This window comes from Chiroxiphia lanceolata, chromosome 1, assembly GCF_009829145.1.
Source record: "Chiroxiphia lanceolata isolate bChiLan1 chromosome 1, bChiLan1.pri, whole genome shotgun sequence".
In the NCBI taxonomy this organism is placed as follows: domain Eukaryota; kingdom Metazoa; phylum Chordata; class Aves; order Passeriformes; family Pipridae; genus Chiroxiphia; species Chiroxiphia lanceolata.
The window spans coordinates 93,043,120-93,062,636 of record NC_045637.1 but is presented as its reverse complement, the minus strand read 5'-3'; the positions used below and the strand labels follow the sequence as shown (position 1 = coordinate 93,062,636).

At 40.2% G+C, this 19,517-nt stretch overlaps 1 protein-coding gene across 7 annotated transcripts in view; it reads right to left on the bottom strand.

The window, feature by feature from the left end:
• LOC116792189 (E3 ubiquitin-protein ligase RNF144B-like) overlaps positions 1 to 19,517 on the bottom strand; it is a 98,877-nt gene that overhangs the window by 11,549 nt on the left and 67,811 nt on the right. For 6 of the 7 annotated variants that reach the window (XM_032698942.1, XM_032698971.1, XM_032698953.1 and 3 more), the window contains exons 3-5: positions 13,507 to 13,611; positions 5,604 to 5,664; positions 672 to 876 (exon numbers count right to left, since the gene is read on the bottom strand). In XM_032698942.1, the coding sequence (XP_032554833.1) occupies positions 672 to 876; positions 5,604 to 5,664; positions 13,507 to 13,611 (371 nt within the window). Of the gene's footprint in view, positions 1 to 671; positions 877 to 5,603; positions 5,665 to 13,506; positions 13,612 to 18,900; positions 19,024 to 19,517 lie in introns of all 7 variants that reach the window. The other variant, XM_032698987.1, reaches the window with a different exon arrangement.

Here is a 19,517-nt window from a genome sequence, read left to right as displayed (position 1 = left end):
GTGGGAAGCTTCTTATGTTCACTACCCTACATTGACATATACTCACTACTAGGTGTAAGATATTAATATCACATAAAAGTGAAACTCCATTGCCTTGTGCTTTTATGCTACATAAAACCAACACTCACTACACCCACAAATTAACTACCTATAGCATTACAACTTTGGACTTTGTTACAGACAGCTTGCACAAGTCATTTAACAGGACTGGATTATGCAACTCAAAGCACTGACCCTGTCTGAACAAAATCAGCTTAAACTCCACCAAAGCCATCAATCAAACCTGGAGAAGAAAAATCATGGCAAGAGCTTTTTGGCAACTCCTTATCCAATGAAGTCTCCAGCAAGCAGAATGCTTACATTTTAAGTCTTTCCGTTCTTGCAAAAAATGATCAAAAACTTTGAACACACAACTAAACAAAATCTGATTCTGAAAATAAAGATGGAGGGCCAGAGACATGACAGAATCTAAGCACAAAAGTGCTTTCCTTCTGTAGATTAAGGAGTTATGCAAGCTTGTCCAATAGGTTATTTGCACCTAAGCAAAATGAGCTAAAACCAGGTTTTTCACAGTGCATGAAATTTACACTCTGATTTTATAGATACTAAGCAGGGGCACTGTGACAAAAATAACCAAAAGAATGTATGGCCTCCATGGACTCCCCTCTTACCCCTGCTCGGTTGGGACTGGAGTAGGTTGGTTTTCCCGGCACAGGTGCTGCAGGTGCCAGGCCTCCTTGCAAGAGGAGCAGAACATCAGGTGGCAAGCCGGGCACTCCACTGGCACCGGTGCTCTAGGCTCGCTTGGTGCAATGTGGCACACTGTTTGGCAGTCGGCCGTGGGGCACCACGTTCTCTGGGGGTCCAAGTGCACCTCTGAAATGCAACAGAGAGAGAAACAAAACTGTTTATACAGCCTCCTTTTCATTCCAGTGACATGTGCCCAGGCATACAAGACCCAATTTTACAAGTGGGTGTGGAAGCCAAAGCGCTCCACACCCACGCCCACGGGGATTTGAGCCTACTCTTCCTCAGGCAGGTCTGCAGTTGCACTCTGCTAAGGCACCTGCACTAGAAGCATCACAAGAATAGAAATACACTACACAGAGCATATCTTTGCCTTTTTATAGGGAGGTCCAAAATACGAACCTAAGTGCTGCTTGCTGACAAGCACGTGCCTTTTGTAACACTAGGGGATTCTGAGTCTTTCGCAGGTACAAGCCATGCAGTGACTTCTGTGTAAACAGCAGAAGGACTGTCATTACAATAATTTCAAGTGGCTTTCCATGCCCTATTTACTCCCCTCTATCTGCAAACTCCAATTAATATTCACTGTATGATGTTGTCACTCTTTGCCTGGTAATGAGCTTAGAACAACAGTCAAGATTTGGGGTGAAGGCACTGAGTTACACTCATCACCACATGGCAGCGAATGATAATTGTTGAGTCTCTCTCTCCCTTCCTCAGCTTTATTCAAGGAATTTGGACTTGCAACAAAAGACCGAGCGGAAACACGTTCACTGCTGTTCACTTGCTGCTCAAGTCCGTGAGATGCAGCTGAACACTCACACCCTGCAGAGCCTCCCTAGAAAAGACCTGTTGTGCCTGCAGGAGCTACCCACCTCTCATCCTTCCCTGGGAGTTCTCTGGTACCACCACTGTGAATAATTAGATGGAGGGCATGTCTCAGAAGCAGCTGGAAACCCTGATTGTGAGAAGGCAAAAGCCATTACAATGTACCTCCAGCAGATAAAATGTTGTCCCTCCTGAAATAAAAGGCTGCACAAGAGCCTCAGATACATGTGCTCTGGACAATTTGGCTGGAACCACAGAAGGATGATCATCTTCTCTGCTGGCTGCAGGACACACAGGTACTCAATGCTCTGAATTCAGGTCATTTCTGAGTCTGTGCCAGAGCGCTCCAACAGATGAGGAGAATTTCTATAGCCATGTCAAAAGTTGTTACCTATAATTTAGGCAGTGCCAGCAAAACAGCTGTACCACCTCCCTTCAACCATTTCATGAATCTAGTTGCATTATTTCCTCTTATTCTTTTGCCCATGCTTCCTTTGCCTCCAAAAACAAACAAAGATTTTGCTTTCCACTGAATGAAAGCCAGAACAAATTAGTTTGCAGCTTCATTTGTGGAGAGAAGAGAGGCATGACCAAACAAGTAATTTGTCATTTTTACATGCTTTTTAAAAGTACTGTCCTAACTGAGAAACCATTATTTCTGTCGGTTTCTTTGGTGTGTCTTAAAAAAAGCTCTGAACTGGGTAAGGCCGTGGCCTAGTGCTCACTATTGAATTTAATCCTTGACACAGTAGGTTCCATATGTTTTCTGTTGACATTGAGCCATTAAAATGAGATAAATTGTAGGTCCTGCACTTAGTTGTTTAACATACTTAACTTTGGAAACCTAAATTCTCCTATCCTGTTTTTGGGTGAAAGACAGGATGTCTGGTTTTGACACCTCTGGGAGAAAGGGAGTTGGGGTTTGCATCTCACTGTTTTTTAGCAATTTGTTGCAGTAAGATGTAATTCATGAGATGAAACTCCCTCCTCTCTCACTTCCTCCATTTTACAAAGAACTTACAGATAGTGTTTTCCAATCCATGCTGTCTCATACAGTTTGGTTTATCATGGAGTACAAATGAAACCAGAAAAATCTAAAAAGACTCAATCAAAAAAAAATGGAAGAGGCTATCATCCTGCTCTGACAAGTTGCTCCATCTTTTGGTTAGGGCTATTTCTCTTCCAAGACTTTCCCCTACTTCCCCACAGCCAGTTCAGCCACAATGCACTCCACTCTCAGGAGGAAAGTCTTCCCAAACAATGCCAGTACTGGGCAGGGATACGGCCAGTTTTCATAAAATATGTGAGCAGGCAGGTCAGATGTGGGAGGCAGACAAGGGAAATGCAGCACCCTGAAGAAAAGAATTTCTGTCTCAGGAGAGGTACTCATTAAAAGGATGAGTCTATGATTCTATTTCACAGAATATTAGGAACACCTCCTTTTAAAATGGACTACATTTCCATCAGGCATAAGATGAAGATTCTCATCATCCACCACAATTGGACAATTGTCACAGAAACAGAAACATAGTGCATGTGTCCTTACCACATACTATTCCTCTATTTCTTTACTTCTGATAGGGGCTGACATCAGCCCCATCCTTAATAGACATAGAGCAATTCCTATTTCTTCTACTAAAATATTCTGAGCATAAGCTCTGTGGCTTGGCCCTAACTGGATGCAGAGAAGATACAGATATGTGAGAAAGCTTGTTTTAAAGCCTGAGAATATTTGCATTCTAAGAACACAAAACCCACAAGAGAACAGCATATTGTCAGTGCACTCTGCAAAGAGTCCATATCTCAACTGAATAAAGCTGAGAGAAGGGTCTAAATAGAGGAAGTTAAAGGGCTTTGTTGATCAGAACAAAAGTCATGAAGGACACCCTAGACCCCCCTATTTTAAGGGAGAAGGGGGCTAGGTTTGAAAAAGGCTAGGTTGTGCTAAGGCTGACACAGACATAAGACACACAACAGAGCTCAGGCTGCCGGGAGTCCCTGGGCAGATTCCAGGTCAGAATTTCTCCCCAGCAGGTGCCATCATCCAGGTTTATTGCTAGCTTCAGAAGAAGACTGGCAGACAAGTGTTCTCGTTGGTCAGGGCAAGCAGGCTTTGGCAGGTGAGGCCCAGGTCTGAGAACAGAGCTTCAGGCCAGCGGAAGCTAATAAGCCAAGTCCAATTGATGAGTCCAAAAATGGGGTCAGCCTTGGGGACAAAGCTAAATCCAGGATAGGCAAAAGGTCTTGGCCAGGGCTGGTATTAGCGCTGAGTGCCCAGGTCAGAGCTTTAGCTAGCAGGAATCGTTGTTCCCAGACATCGGTAAGCTGGATTTATTGTTGGGGCCAATAAGCAAGGCAAAAAGCTATGTCCAAATCTGCTGCTTAGATACGAGTTTTACTCACTATAAAGAAGTAAGGACAGATCTTAGAACCATCATGAAGACAGGTAGCAGAGGTAGAGGAGAATTTGTCAGACTTAAGCAAGAAAGAAAAGGGAAGGAGGATTTTAAAAATAGACAAGTTTCAGGCTTCTGTGTGTGGGAGACAGTAAAAAAAAGAGATGTAACAGTGAGTTGGACAGAAGATCATGAGTTCAGCTTTGGCTAGTTATAGAGGAGGAGATACCAGAAAACATTCGTTTCAGAGTCTTCAGTTAAAAAAGGTTTTACATAAAACAGATTAATGTACTGCAAGAATGTCTCTCTTCCCTAACTCTTTAATATGGTAATTTAACAAGCTCTGATTTCCATTGTCCAGGACTGTAGATAAGCCACCAATGGACTTAGGGACCAGAAGGACTTGCTAAGGAATTAAAGAAAAATGAGAAGGTGGTATAATACGAGAGAGGAATAAAAAATGAAAGCAAAGACTGGGATTTTTTCTCTTTTTTTTTTTTTTTTTTGCCTGAGTGCCTGCAAATCATAGCTAAAATCTGCACTCTCCTATGAATTCTGGGGCATATTTCAGCATGCCCCATTTTGAAGTTTTTGTACTTCGTGCTCATGCAGTCATCTGACTCATGTCAGATTAGATCCTATAAAAACCTATGTGTTCTTCTATATGACCATCTTTTCAAGTGCATTACTTTGCCTAATTTTTATAAACCTCTGCACTGTCTTACACATTCCTAGTCCACCTGCATCTAAGCATGCATGCAAAGCAAGAACATAAGCACAGTCTTTCAAGGAAAGTTTGAAAACAGGCAGAGTTAGGGCAGATCAGTCCCAGACACACCACTCTGCAAACTACCATGAAGTGAGTCCTTTGAAAAACACTTCAGCTTCCAACTGAGACTTTCAAGTTGGTATCGGTCTTTAAAAGCAGGAATGGGATCTCATCTTTCTAACTAGCAAGTTTCTTCTTCAGCCTTGGCAAGGAACCATCTCCAGATGCAGAAGGCTGACCTCTGGGAATAGGAAAGCTTGGCCCCAGTGAGACCATCAGTTTCAAATTTCTTTACTAATAGGCTTTACTCAGTAATGAGGGGACCTATTATTCCTCTGGAAAAAAAGGACAACTATACTAGATGAACACACATGAGGCTTCTACACAATAAAATCTATTTTTCAGTGATGCTTGCAAAAATCCACATTGCACTTCAGGGTATGTCTCCCCCAGAAGTTCTGACAATCCCTATGGATGTATAAAAGGACTATGTGCCCTGCCCTGCACCAGCCTCTAGCAGCTTGTCTAGTTCTAACAGTACAACTACCACCTCAAGGATTCAGGGTGAGCATGCTATAGGAAGAACAATGGAGCCTCAGGCTCACAATCTGAGAGTGTTGCCCACAAGCCTGAGTAAAAGTCTGATAATTCAGTAAGATGCCACTTTGTTGATTCTGCAAAACTGAAAGAATTTCAAATTTGTCTTGGAGCACAGTGAGACCTAGTGAAAATATTTCAAAACAAAGACATCTTCTCTGTCTGTTCCTCAACTCACTCAACAGGCTTTGTCTTTGCAGTATGTAGCAGTGCTACCTCCACTGACACTGTAAAAAGGAAGGTAATAGAAACAAAAATGTTCACACCTCGTTCAAACTTCAACCTCTTGTACAACTGAAACTGGTCAACAGGCACCAAACAGGCAATCTGAAATGAGAAACAAACACACAGAAAAATCATTAGAAACACGGACTTAAAAAAATTAATAAGCATGATGTTCTACACACCTGCTTTCCTGAGCTGGCTCTCAAATCCACTTTTTTTTTTTTTCCTGCTTGCTTTCAGCATCACCTTCCTCCGTACTCTGACTTCCTTCACCAAAACTTAAAGCAGTTCTTGACCTCCCCTATTTCAGCAACACAGCCCAGTAGATGAGCCCCCATCTTTCTTATCATGCATAGGAAAGCCTTCTCTGTGGATTCAGTATTTACTTCAGGCTTTTAAGTTTCGTGTTAGTTTAATGTAACAAAGGGTGACATATTGCCAGCCTTGGAGACTGTAGCATGTTGTTTGTGCACAAGAATACTGCCCAAATGAACGGTTCTTTATTCATGTCTCCTAGTCTTAATGGTAGGGGTCACTTAGCTCTCAGGAACATAAAAGCCAGTCTGGTTTCCATTTTTCATTCACTTTATGGGATGTGGGCTGAGGCAGCTAATGCCATTGCTGTTGGAATTTGACTTAGACACACACCAGCCTATTGGGAACTGGACTGAAGACAACATATTTAGCCGGCATAGACAATCAGGCTTTGCTGATACATTTTACACATTACCATAATTAAAGTAGCAGCCTGAAAGGCTAAATGGTCTAATCTCCAATTAACAGTCTACGTAAGAAAACCAAGTGCCCTACTTAAAACTAATAAGCAAACCTGCACACAGGGTAAGGAGGGATTCAAAAGAAACTTCATAGACACTTCAGGAGCTACATGTTTGTTGGATTCAGAATGTGGGATCATTCTCTTTGTCTGACCTGTTTGTAATATTGTACCAGCACTGAAGATATCTTTCTCTTTTACTGAAAATAAACCCAGACTGATACTAATACAAGACCTGATCATTTGAAGCACTGTGAGCCAGTGTGGAACTTTGAAGTCAAGGGCTCTCATTCAGTGGGATACTCTCATCCAGTAACCCACCACAATCCTTCAGATTACTGTAAAAGGCAAAATTTGCCTTCAGTGAAGTGAACACTGGTCCTTGCTCCCCTTCTGGATTGTGTGATACAGTATTCATGAGAAGAAATATAATGACAAAAATCCAATATATATTCCATATCATACTGTGAACACATTTCCTTTCATAGATTAAAAGAAAAGAAAATAATAAATACGTTTGTATCATTAAATATGAAATTGATTTATTAAGATCTCGAAATCAACTGGACTTGATTGCACAACATTGCATTTTGTAGCAGATGCTTGGATCATTTATTTAACCTAAGCCAGTATTACACAAAAATGAATACAAATTATGTCAGGATTTAAGTGTTCAAAGATGCTTAAAAGATGCTTATAGTTGGAGAAATCAAAGGATTTAATAACAAAATAGGAAACACAAACAAATCTTTACAGAGTATATTCTTAGTCTAGTAAATCCGCCCACAGTCAAAGTACTGTCCTCACTCAGTTTCTGAATTTAGCATGTAAACTGTTTTTAATATGAAACAGTATTACATTAATATGATTGTAAACACAGAGAGTTTCCTGGGAAACTCTTCACCTGTTCATCAGAAGTCAGCTAAAACACCCTTGGAAAATAAATAATAACTAAATGAAAGAGTAAAAGGAGTGAAGTTTGGCAGTTTCAGCAAAGACATTATTTCAGTATTGCCCACTCCTCCCCAGGGCAACTTCAAACCTAAATAGTTTGGAAAACAATAAGAGTCATATGCGTTTCTCTAGCTGGGTGAGCATTGGCAACTACTTCAAATTTTCCTTCATTAGGACTAAACTAAAACAGCAAGTCACAATGCTGTAAGAGCCACTCAAGTGAATTGTTTAGTTGTCTGGGATCTTTCTGTACTTGCTTTGGCTTTTAACAAACAATTTTTTCAAGAGCAGATCTATCAAGCCCAGAATTTCCCATGTATTAAAAATTGGCCTTTTTGATTACAATGGGAGCAGACGTAGGAGTTTTATTGTAGATTTCAATAGGAAGTAGAGCCAGTGCTGAAGGCTTCCCATTCTCCTATGGAAAACTTGAGCTTTGGCCATGCCAGCCTTTCCCACTGGTTTCGCCTGGCCCCACTCCTCTTCCTACATACCCTCTTCAGAGCTCAGCTTCCCCCTCTCTGCATGCAGCTCTGGTATTGAACACATGCAGCCTGTCACTAATTCTCCCCAGATTTGAAAGACCAGGTCCTGATAACTCCCACACAGACATCAACCTGAGAGGTGCTGAGCAGAAATATCTCTTAGATTTAGTATCTTTAGCATGAAGAAAAGAATGTGCAATTTGCTGCTGCATGAATTCAGTGCCACATCAAAGCTGTACACACAGATTCAATTGAAAAAAAAAAGAAAGGGAGAAAGAAAGAAAGAAACATGAGTATCAGGTCCCCATAAAAAAACAAACCAAACCAAAACAGCAAATCCTTTCCTCAGTGAACTTTTAATCTCACTTACACTTAATCAAGAAGGACAACCATAAGCATGATAAGGGGATTTGGTGTTTATCTCCTCCTACTTGGCATCAGTCTAAATGCTCATCTCCAGACAATTTCTCGAGCCCTACCTGGGTGTCCATTCCTCTCCTGCACAACCACAAATGTCTGTGGGCTGGTCAGGGGATGGAAATCTGGGGAGGTAGCAAAACAGCAACCCAGCAGATGGCAAAGAGCCAAAAGAGAAAGACCACAAGCACATCAGAAATGGAGGAAGAAATGCTACAGAACAAGTTTGGGGGATTTTTTTTTTATATTGGGGGTTTTAGTGAAAGATTAGAGGTAAGGACTCTCCTCTCCTGAAAATATCTGGAGACTAATCAGACTGTAAGGAGTTGAAATAAGTTTTCTGATTTTCTACACCCTGTAAGCAATATCTGCAGCTAAAATACTTTGCTATAGAGCACAAAAACACACAAGAGCTCTTGCTAAGAACAGCAGTGTTCACTGAAAGTAAAAATATCCATGGAAAAAGGCAAAGTTTTGAAGGCTTACTACCACAAAGGGCTCCAGCTGGTCCCTTGCCAAGCATCCAAAAATATCAGCCAGCATGGTATGATAACCAGGGGTGCTGTTACTACACAAGACAAAAGAGCAAAGAAAGAAATATGAAAGGGTTCAAAATAATTTTGTTCAGTTGACACAGGGGCAAACTGTTACAGGCAGTGCAGCAACCAAGACCCAAGGAAGAACAACTCCCCTGTTTTTAAACACGGGCTACCACAGTGGAAAGGGAAAATCACTACTCCACCTATTCTCAGGCTTTCAAGGGAGATGTAAGGAGGCAATCAAGAAAATTGAATAGACCTTACTTCCTTTCACACCCATATGAATCAAACCTTGATAATGTCAAGGGAGAGAAGTTGACCAGGACAAGTGCTTCTCTCTCTCACTTGAGCAGACAGGGAGCAAGGACAGATCCTGCACTGGCAGCAGCAACAGCAGTTTGAAAAGGGTGGCATTGTCCACCTCTACCAAAATCCTACTCACAGAGGCACTGTCTCGTTTTGCAAGCAGTGTAAAACAATTTCAACAGGGGCTGTGGTTTGCTTTTGAAAGGGGGATGGGAATTCAATCTCTTTATTGTTAGAAATTACACCCACAGCTTTCTTCATCAGCTACCATGCTCACTAGAGTGATAAAGAAATGCTAAATTATTCATTTTCTCCATTAAGGAACTCTTCTCTTATTTAGTGACAAATAAAAACAAAATTAAGGTTCTCGTTTGCTCTCCTTCATTTTATTTAAAAATGAGTGAATAAGATCAAATATTTTTATTTTGACTCTGAAAAAGATAGGTCAGCCTGCAACATTTTCTCACATTCCTTCTCATTTTACCGTTTCAATCTCCCCCAGAAAAATGTAAACCAATTTTCAAATTAAAAATAAAACTGGTATTTTAAACCGACTCCCAGTGGGATTTTTGTTCGGCTATGTATGGAATATAATGCAATTAAGAATTCTAAGATTTGGGTCACTGTACAAAGTGACCCCAGCATCACTTTACAAAGTGCTGACAACCCTCTGTCAGGTTAGCACTGGTGTAGATCCTGGATTTACACAGAGAGAGGGACAATAAGCAGAATCTGCACTGCATGCAAAGGGGTAATTCTCTACAAACTTAAGAGACAAAAGAAGGGCCCAAATCAGTACCTCCTTTACTGACTGCTTCATAGGTTTGATCCAAATCAGAAAGAGCAAAGTGTAATCCCCTAGACATTATCCAAGTGAGTATTGCATTAGAAATCCCTGTATGCAGTGGAGACTTATCCTGGTTCATAGCTTACACTGGTGATTGGACTCACATCGAGCAAAACCATTTCAAACTGTGATAAATTACTTCTTATTTAGATTAGGGGTATTAACTGGTCCAATTAAATCAATGGAGCAAGTTTCCAAGAGAGACAGAAATATTCCAGACAGAAGTCTGCACGATTTAAGAGAACTGCATTAACATAAAACGCTCCTTCTACCTTCTGCTTCCAGGAAGGAATCCAAATCATCTTCGTTTATTGTACCATTAGAGCTCAAAAGGACAAACATTTTATTTAACAAGACTGTTTTTAAACTTTCTTTTTTTGTGTGTAACCAGCTATTTGAAACAGAGCCTGTAGCCAAAACCACTGTCTTACCATGACTACCCCTCATTTATTTCTGCTTAAAGACAGCTATACTACAAGCAGCTGCTATCTAGATGTAACAGGTCAAGATATGACCTAGGATTGCACTTGATTTCAAGCACTGTAGCAGAACAATTCCTTCTGTTTGAATGCACTATTTGTCAAAACAAAAGGACAGCTGGGGAATATACCAGTTTCAACTAGATTGTGTTAAAGGAAAAAAAAAACCAAACCAGAGGAGTTTCAGAAAACACATTTTCAAAATACTGAAAAGTACCATTTTCTACTTCGAATGACTTTTCACTTTCAGCACTTCAAGAATAAAAACCTGGAATTTTTTTTTCTTGGGTCCAGAGGGACGCAGAGACTGAAAGTAAAGCCTTAATTCCCAACATCTCCAATACTCTATGAATAAGCAGTTTACTCCCCAAACACTGAAGAAATATTCAACTGTATTAGAGAGACACATTCCTACTATTTACACTTGCTCATTTCTTCATGTGATATACAAAAAGAAATTCTATTCTTTGTTTAAAATGTTAACCAGAATTTTGCCCCGCTCTATTCCCCAAAAGCAACAGAAGAAGAACATGAACCAGAAGCAAGGCAAGACCTGTGGAAAAGCTCCAATAATTTAGTACCAAACTATATTTAAACTCTTCAAAGTTTTACTGAGGCTAAACCAGACTTAATTCTGGTTTGTCTTGATGAAGACAAACAGGTCACTGGAAAGCACTGAAGAAATGTTACACACCTTGAAAAAGGATCTTTAGAAAGGGAAGAAGAGGAACTTTCATAGCTATACTGTGTTATAAGTGCTTATAAGCTTTGTTATTTTTGGTCAGTTTCCTTCTTGAAGAAAGCTCGATCCAAAACGCACAAAAGTCAATTAAAAGGCCTTCCTTCACTTCAAATTACGCCTAAATTGACCTTTATCTCTCTTGTTCGGGCTAGGGCAAAAGGCACTTTAAAAAGCAAACAAAATAACTGCGCTAGCTAACATAATTAAGAGCATTTAGCCTGAAGTAAAGGAACTAATTTAACACCATGTCCATGACAGAGACAGTGTGAACTGCTATTTTGTCTCCAAACTGTAACAGTACCTCATAAACAGCAGTCATAGCATAGTCTGAAACGAACATAACATGAAAAATATACCTTTTCAAAACACTGATGCTATCACAGAGTCGAAAAAAAGACCTTTTCTTTTTTTTTCCCCAGTACAGGTAACTTGTCATTCCTCACAGCACTGTCCTGCTGAGGAACCTTGTCCTGCCAGAAGCCAGAGAACAAATATCCAGACCCTCCAGAGGTGAGAAGCCTCATACTTTCACACCACAAGTCCAAGAGTGTGAAATGAGTAAACTGTAATTCTAACTGGTACTTCCATGCCAAACAATAGCCATATTTAAGCACATTCTCTACCATGTGATAAGGTTATAGGTTTTTAAATAATAGCTTTAAAAGGCCACATATTCACAAGGAACAGCCTTTATAGAGAAGAAAGAGGAATAGAGAGTTCTCATACATAATCTATGGATTACATACTTGCAGATTGTTAATAGAGTCCATCTATTCTTTCTGTTGTTCACACTTTTTTCTGGGTGGTTTTCTTCTTCAAATAAATAGGTATTTGTTAAAATACATAAGCAATAATTTTAACCAGGTTGGGGACTTTTTTGCTATTTAGGCAGAAGGCTTCTGTTTCAAGCACATCACCAAAAGGGAGTGTCAGAACATTCATTCATCCACAGGACACTAATGCACATTTGGATTGTTTAGTCATTTTGCTGTCAGCCCCAAAAACACCCAAGGATTAAGCTAGTGGTCCATTTATACATGCCCTGGAGTGTTCTCCTGTTTTACTAAGGGAAAATATATCTCTCTTAATTCCTACAGCATCATAACCCTGGATTAACAGAGCAGAATTCCTTCTAGCATTTGTTAACTTTCTTTTAAAAATGCATTTCAACAGAGGTTAGATGCCTCCAATCTGGTGTGATGGATGGGAGGGACATTGCTACACCCTCTCTGTGTCTGTGTAGAAAGAGGAGGAAAGGGAAACAGCTGGCTACTTTCCACAGTAGCTGGATTCGGCCAAAAAAAAGCTCCACCATATGCCTGCATGCCATAACAAACATAGTTGCAACTCCCATGCTAAGCACAGCGTTCGAAATGGATGCTGGAGAGGAAATTCTGAATTTTTCTGGAGTAAAAGATATTTTTGGTATCGGGAATCACACTGTCACTAATTATATACTTCTGCCACAGTTATGTCATTTGTTTATGGAGGGCTCAAGGGAACCCAGAAGGCAAACTGGTTTTCTTCAGTTCAGGGATGGAGATCTAATTCTTCTTGATTTTATTCCTGCAACCAAATGCTGAGAGAACACACAAAACCAGCCAAAATCCCTTAGCCACCTGGAAAACTGCTGGGAGGCCATCGAACAGCCATCTACAAGCCCATTGTGACAAGCACTGCAAGAAGGTCTGAGGAGCACATTTTCCCTCCAGTTTCTCTGCCTTAACTTGCAAACTGAACCTTCCAGTTACTCTGGGAGATTGTGAAAATGCCAGGTGTGCAAACAGCTCTGCCTAAATCTCATTTAGCTCCTGAGCTCTCAACCTCTCCCGTATCTACCTTCAGAACAAAGACACCTTTCGTATCTAAGATGTACTTCCACCTAGTGCTATGCAGATACTTTTCTTTCCATACAACTACAGATCCTTGTGTGTTTATATTGGACTACAAATTGGTTGTTGAAGCCCAGTATCAACATACACAAAGAAATTCTGGCCTTGTGTACCATCACTTTGAGTTCTTGTACTTGAGTTAAGAAAGAGGCAAGAATTCCAGTGTTTGCAGTCAAATCAAATATGATTTAACTGACAATACTAATGGAGGCTCAGTGATTCTGGGACACAGGGTATTCTGGTTAAGTCACCTGCATGTGTAATACAGAGGTTGTCCAGGTGCCAAGTAAACCTTTCCCAAGGCACAGAGGGAGGGAAAAAAGAGCAAAACACTTGGAAAACATCTGTTTGTTTCTAACTCCGCTTGTCAGTCAGGCTTCTTGCCAAAAGCTCATTAATGGTAATTAAAGGGATGAAAAAGTGTATGATCATATTCATTATACAGGTAATTTGGGGGATTTAAGTTAAAAAAAAAAAAAGAAGAGAGTGAAAGAAAAATTGTAGGTACCTCTGCTTCTTGTAGAGTCCCATGGTTCAAGCATACCATGTCTGGACATGTGATAGGAGAGCCACAACCTTCTTGAATTGCCAGCTGCATGTACTGTTTTAGACACTAGAAACAAGTAAAGAAAAGAAAAAAAAGTTACAGCACACATGTTGGTAACAAACAGATGCCAGAGACGCCGCACAGTTACCACCTCCACTGCCTTAATTGGCTGTCCTGAAGCTCCAGTGCACAGAAAACATCAATTATTATAAGCTTGAATGCTACAAGTCATTACGTTGGAAAGAATGCAACAAAGAACAATTAATTATGCATGACTTCATCTGCTGAGCATTGCATTTACCTAAGTCAGCAAGTCAGACCTTTCAGCTTTAACAACCCCTACACTCTGCTAAACTGGGATTGGAGGATTTGAGGGGGGAGTTTCTTTCATTCTAATTAAACAGGCTTCATTCTTTTGTTTTTCCCCACATATTCTTAATTCAGACTCTTACCCAACACTCTTCATGGAAGGAGACCTCATTTACAAGAAAGAGACTACTGTTCTAAGCTGCATAAAAGGGGAAGGGGGTTTATAACCTGGTTGGGATGTTACAATCTGCCCTAGAAGACATGATGCCATCAGTTCTTCCCCTTCACCAGCCTCCCACATAGATTAAGTGATTTCCGTGGTTTACCATGATTTATCATCAGCCTCTACTCTTTCCAAAGTCCATTTACAGCATGGAGGCCACCTTATGAATGTTTCCAAATTGTTTCATTACAAAAATGACAGGCCTCCCCACTCTAAGGAAAAAAAGCCTTCTGTTCTCCCAATACTTTATTTGGCATGCCAGTTTCAAATATATTCAGCTTCTCTATATGACACATATTATGGAGTCTTCAGTAAAATCATGGCATAAAACTGATGGAATGGAGCAAAGAACAGCGCTTGAATAGTACCTCCAAACTGCACAAGTAAGTAAGTAAGCTTACTTCTAAATCAAATAAAACAACAAAGTCTCCTCAAAATAATGACAAAGCATACATTCAATTGCAAATCACCATTAAAAAAATAACAAAACATGTAATTCTGGCAGGGTTTTCTTGCCTAGTCTACTGTAAATGAGAATAAACATATTTTACAAAAAACGGGACTCCTGTAGATTTGTTCCCTACAGATTTATATTTCATGATCATGTGACAAATCTCTCCTCCTCCTTCCCAGTACTGCTGACTTCTTCCCTTATTGCCCCACCAGTTTTCAAGAAATATGTCAAGGTGAAATATGTCTTTGAGACCTCTGTCTCTGCCAATTTTTGGAACAGGCACGGAGTTCAAAAGCTACCAGGTGGGTTATGGGGAAATCACAGCCTTTCAGAGGCATCAGCATCCCTGGACTCTTCAAAACCATTATTTCATTATGTACAGGCATTTTACATTCAAGTCTGTATTAGTTTGGACTATTCTGAGAAGGCCTTGCATATTGTGCTCTGATTAAAGAAATTTCCTCATTTGTTTTTTTACTGGAAAACTGATTCCCTCTTAATTGTCAGGATAATTAGGACTTTTAAAAATGGAAATGAGATTTCCTAATTCTTCTGTCTGTTTCTCTACTGAAACATCCATATCCACGTTTTGTTTAATTCTGATGAACTATACAGAGATATTAGTTCAAGCAAGTAGAATCAGCTTAACTTAGTGGCATTTTAAATTAACTTACTTTTCATTTGTAAATATTTTAAGTAGAAGAATGTAGGGGTATAACCTAATCAGTAAGCTTTAAATATCTAGATCACTTAGCAGTAATGGATTCAGATCCAGCATGCATCCCTATAAGAAAGCAGCAGAGAAGGTTCTAAGGAATTGATGGTGCAAGTAGTATGTGGGAGGTGAGGGAGATACTCCCAGGTGAAGCAAAAAAGAAATCATGTAACTGAAAGCAGTATTAGCTCCCTAGGGATTATCAGCACAAATTTAACCAGAGGCTATTCTTCTATTATTCAAACAGCACTCTCAGTGTCCTGTCCCATCTGCTCACCCACTTCTCCCAAAGGCATCTAGGCACAGTGCTTATAAAAAGTCAGTTTAACCACTGGATCAAATCACCCCAGCAGCACACACAGCTCCGTCACAGAGCAGTGAGCAACAAGGAGGAGGAGGTACATAACCATGGTGGTGCCTGGGACCTGGTGACACCAGAGCTGCCTTGTCCACATCTGCTGCCACCACAGTCGGGGCAGTGGCAGCAGGTGACACAGGGAAAGCCAAAAAAAGTGTACCCAGAGCCCAAGGTGGATCCCAGTGCCATTACTGATGCAGATGGAGACTCCTCTTGCAGCCCTGCAATCATTAAGCACCTGGGGTTCTCAACATGCTTCAGCCCATATCAGAGGAGAAACAAGGTAGCAAGGTCTCACTCTTTGCATAAATTTCCTCCCCGGTTTGTACGTGTCCCCAGCCTCTGCCATGAACAATGTAAACAGAAAATTCTTCCCTCCAAGTCCTTTTCCTAAGGCCTGCACGCACTGTGTGTTGAGTGCGCTTCTTAGATACGTGGGCAGAGTCTCATTACATCTCACTCTGTCTCTTCACATCTCACTCTGTCTCCTCATGGGAGACCTGATTACTTTCTGGATCAAGTCTCAGGGCAGCATTTGGTGAAAGGCGAATGTTTCCCTCCCACCAAAGCATTTAGTTTACTTTAATTCCTCAGCAAGCATGAGAGAACAACCTTTTACTTTCGTTAAGATCCTGGCTTCTGTCTCCTCTGTGGTGCTGCCTGATATTCAGTAATTTGTTTTGACAGCACAGTACAGTGGATTTGTATTCTGGGGGCAGCTCAGGTCAGCTGGTTACAGAGGGAGGACAAAGCCTGAGAAGTTACTGCAGGCCTAGCAGCAGCCCAGAGGCTTGTTCTTAATTTAGACTTCCAGGACAGAAGCTCAGAGCACTGACAATTACCCTTCCGTGCAAGGATGTGCATGAAGCTCTTAAGGAGCTTCGATTCACGGTATGGATTTTGCAATCAGTTTCAATACACAGTATCTAAGTCATTTGCGGTACCAAGCAAGGAGAACAGAGGTTTCTGAGGATTGCTAAAGCACCTGTGTTCTTCTTCTCTTCTAACCCATTGCTTTGTTGTAGGTGAGGATAGCTGGGCAACCAAAGCCGTCTGTGATACTTTAAGAGGGTGCTGTGCTTTCAGAGGGTGACTTGGATAGATTTCGTAATTGTGCTGTGCATTGCTATGGGTCTTCAAATACTTCCCAGAAAGCCTCCCTGTTAAATAATTTCATTTCGTTTCATGAAATCTTTTGTGTTGATCTTCTGTGCTTGGAGAAGGTGCAGTGGGTGCAATTCGAGAAGTTGATGGAAGGACTTAAAGGTGCTGGGAAACTCAAAGAAAGCATTTAATATTTACCACTGAAGGATTAAGCTTTTTACCAAAGCATGTACATGACTGAAGATGGGAATTCCTTGTTCTCTCTCAGCACTAAAGAAGGAACAGTGGAAAATCACTAAAACTTTAAAATAGGCCTTCACTTTAACAGCAAAACTGTTTTTAGAGGGGTTTTACTACTATTTACAGCTCAGCTACTAATTTAGCTGCTTACTTGAGGAGTGGCAACTAAGAGTATATGAAAAGACACAAGCCAAAAACGTGATGAAAAGAAGTTTCAATGTCTATATAATGAATTATGATTGACCTTCTCATCAGTATGTTCTCCCACACTATGGAGAATACGCATTTTTTCGTGGATTTTGTCTACAAAAATCAGCAGTGTCAGAAAAACTGCACATACTACATATGCTACATAATTGCTCTTTAATGTGAAGGAAAGATCAAGGTACTCTGTCTTCTGTGGTACTAAGTGTTCCCTGAAAGGATCTTAAAATCAGAGAAATCATGAGATCTCAACACCCTGGGCTACACTCTCCCACCAATTTCCCACGGTGTGGTGACTTTCGAGAACGGAGAGCAGACAGTGGCTGGAGAGGCCTCACCACAGGACCTGTGGTTTACAGTGAGAGTAATATCATACTCTTACTTTCCATGGCCAGAGCAAGTCATCAGCACTGACCCTCTTACTAGTACAGCAAGGTTTCCACGAATGTGGAAAGGCAGAATGGTTGAGGCAACCAACTAAAAATCCACTGAAGTCTTGCTGAAGAGATTAGAACCCTGCTGACTACAGATTAAATTGGAGGTTTGACTCCATTATGTTCACTCCTCAAAGAAATGGTAGACACCAACACAAGTAATTTTAACTTCCATATCTGCAAGTGTACTCTAATCAGTTACATTCAGTTTAACCAGATTTTCCCCACTGAACAACTATATCATGTAGATATCTGTGTTCTGGGGTACACAACAAAATCCTGATGCTTTCAAGCAACAGGGATCAGTTCAAATGTGATAATGTAATTCCACCAGTAAAATTCAATACATGTAACACAATGTTTTAGTGCTGATCTGGCTTTGCCAAGCACGTTTTGCCGCTGCTGGAATACTGTCAACTTCAGTCAAAAAAGCACTCCAAGTAGTTTTTTCTCTGTCTGAGATTCATAATGCATAATGACACTTTTTTTCAATAATTTTCTGTTTAAGCGTTTTGGGGTAAGATTTTTTTTTTCCCACTTATTCTGGTTTTGTCTTTCAGGCCATCACCTTCTTCTATTCAAAAAAACAAGATCAATATCCGCTTACCTACTTCACAAAATGCTGCTTATCAGTATATAATAAGTTAAGACCTGTAAAGTGCCTGGATCAAGTTATCATGCAACATATATGCATTTCTTTTTTATCTTGCAGGACTTCTAAGAAAGATTATGAATAAGGCAGATACTTACACATTCCTCTCCCGGACCTAAGGCTTTGTAGAAGGAGTATGTATGTTGTAACATGATGGAGGCATCTTTAAAAAACTGAAAAGCCTAATCCAGGAATGCACAAACTAATAATATAAAAAATTCCTTCTTCAGTAAGAAACCTTTCCTCTAATCTTTAAAAGTTTTCCTATAGTCAGCTGTGAGCTCCAGGAATAGAAACTCTGTTCAGGCTATTCATGGATTCTTCATTTCAGCACTTCTCCTGCACGCTGCTCTAACTTCAACTTCTTTTTTTTCCCTAAGTATACTGTACAGGGGAGATTTTTAATGTATTGACCAAGAAAAAGACATCTGTTTGGCAATGTATTTAATCTGCAAAGGAACCATAACAGTTCTGCATTTTAACATAAGAATGAGTTCAAAGTATAATTTCAGTGTTATGTTGCTAGGTAATGATGTGACAAAGGCACTATATCCCTCTCATTGTGAATCTTAAGTTTCTATTCAAAGCTACTTTCAGATAATTTATGCATCGAAGACAAAAGATGGATCTCAATCATTCCTATATGCTGCTTTTTCAAGTACCTGGACTTGTTCCATTACCTTGCTCCTCTCCCTTCTCCTTCCAGTTCTTCAGCTCCCAAAATGCAGCCTCATTAGTTTGGATGCAAAAGCATAAAAGGAGACCTCATGTGTGATGTGACAAAACTGAACAGGAAGAAGAAAGAAAAGAAATGCACTGGCTTATTTTCCTGTCAAATACCACAGATACTGCTGCTAGCCACTGTGTAGCAGCTGGTACAGGGTAAACAAGGATATTTGTCATTAATTCAGTTATGGAAAGGGAAAAAATAGATCTACAATATTTCTCAGCCAGGACTAGGGCCTTATCTACATGAAATGTGAAAATGCACAAAATAATTGAAGGCATCTTGCCAAAAAAAGGTCCTTCCTACTAATATATAACTTGAATACAATTTCCGTTTCAAAAAATTTTAGAAAAACTCAGGTTTCCATCTCAAAATCCCACAGGACTGATTTAAAATGTTGACTCTCTCTTCCAGATTTGTCCTCAAAAGTGTATTGGTTTGTATTTGGTTTTGTTTAGCCTTAGCCTTTTTAAAAATTCAATAATTGAGGGGCAGAAAAAAAATACTCTAAATGGAGAGAAGACTTAATTTTTCAGTTGACATTCCTTAGTG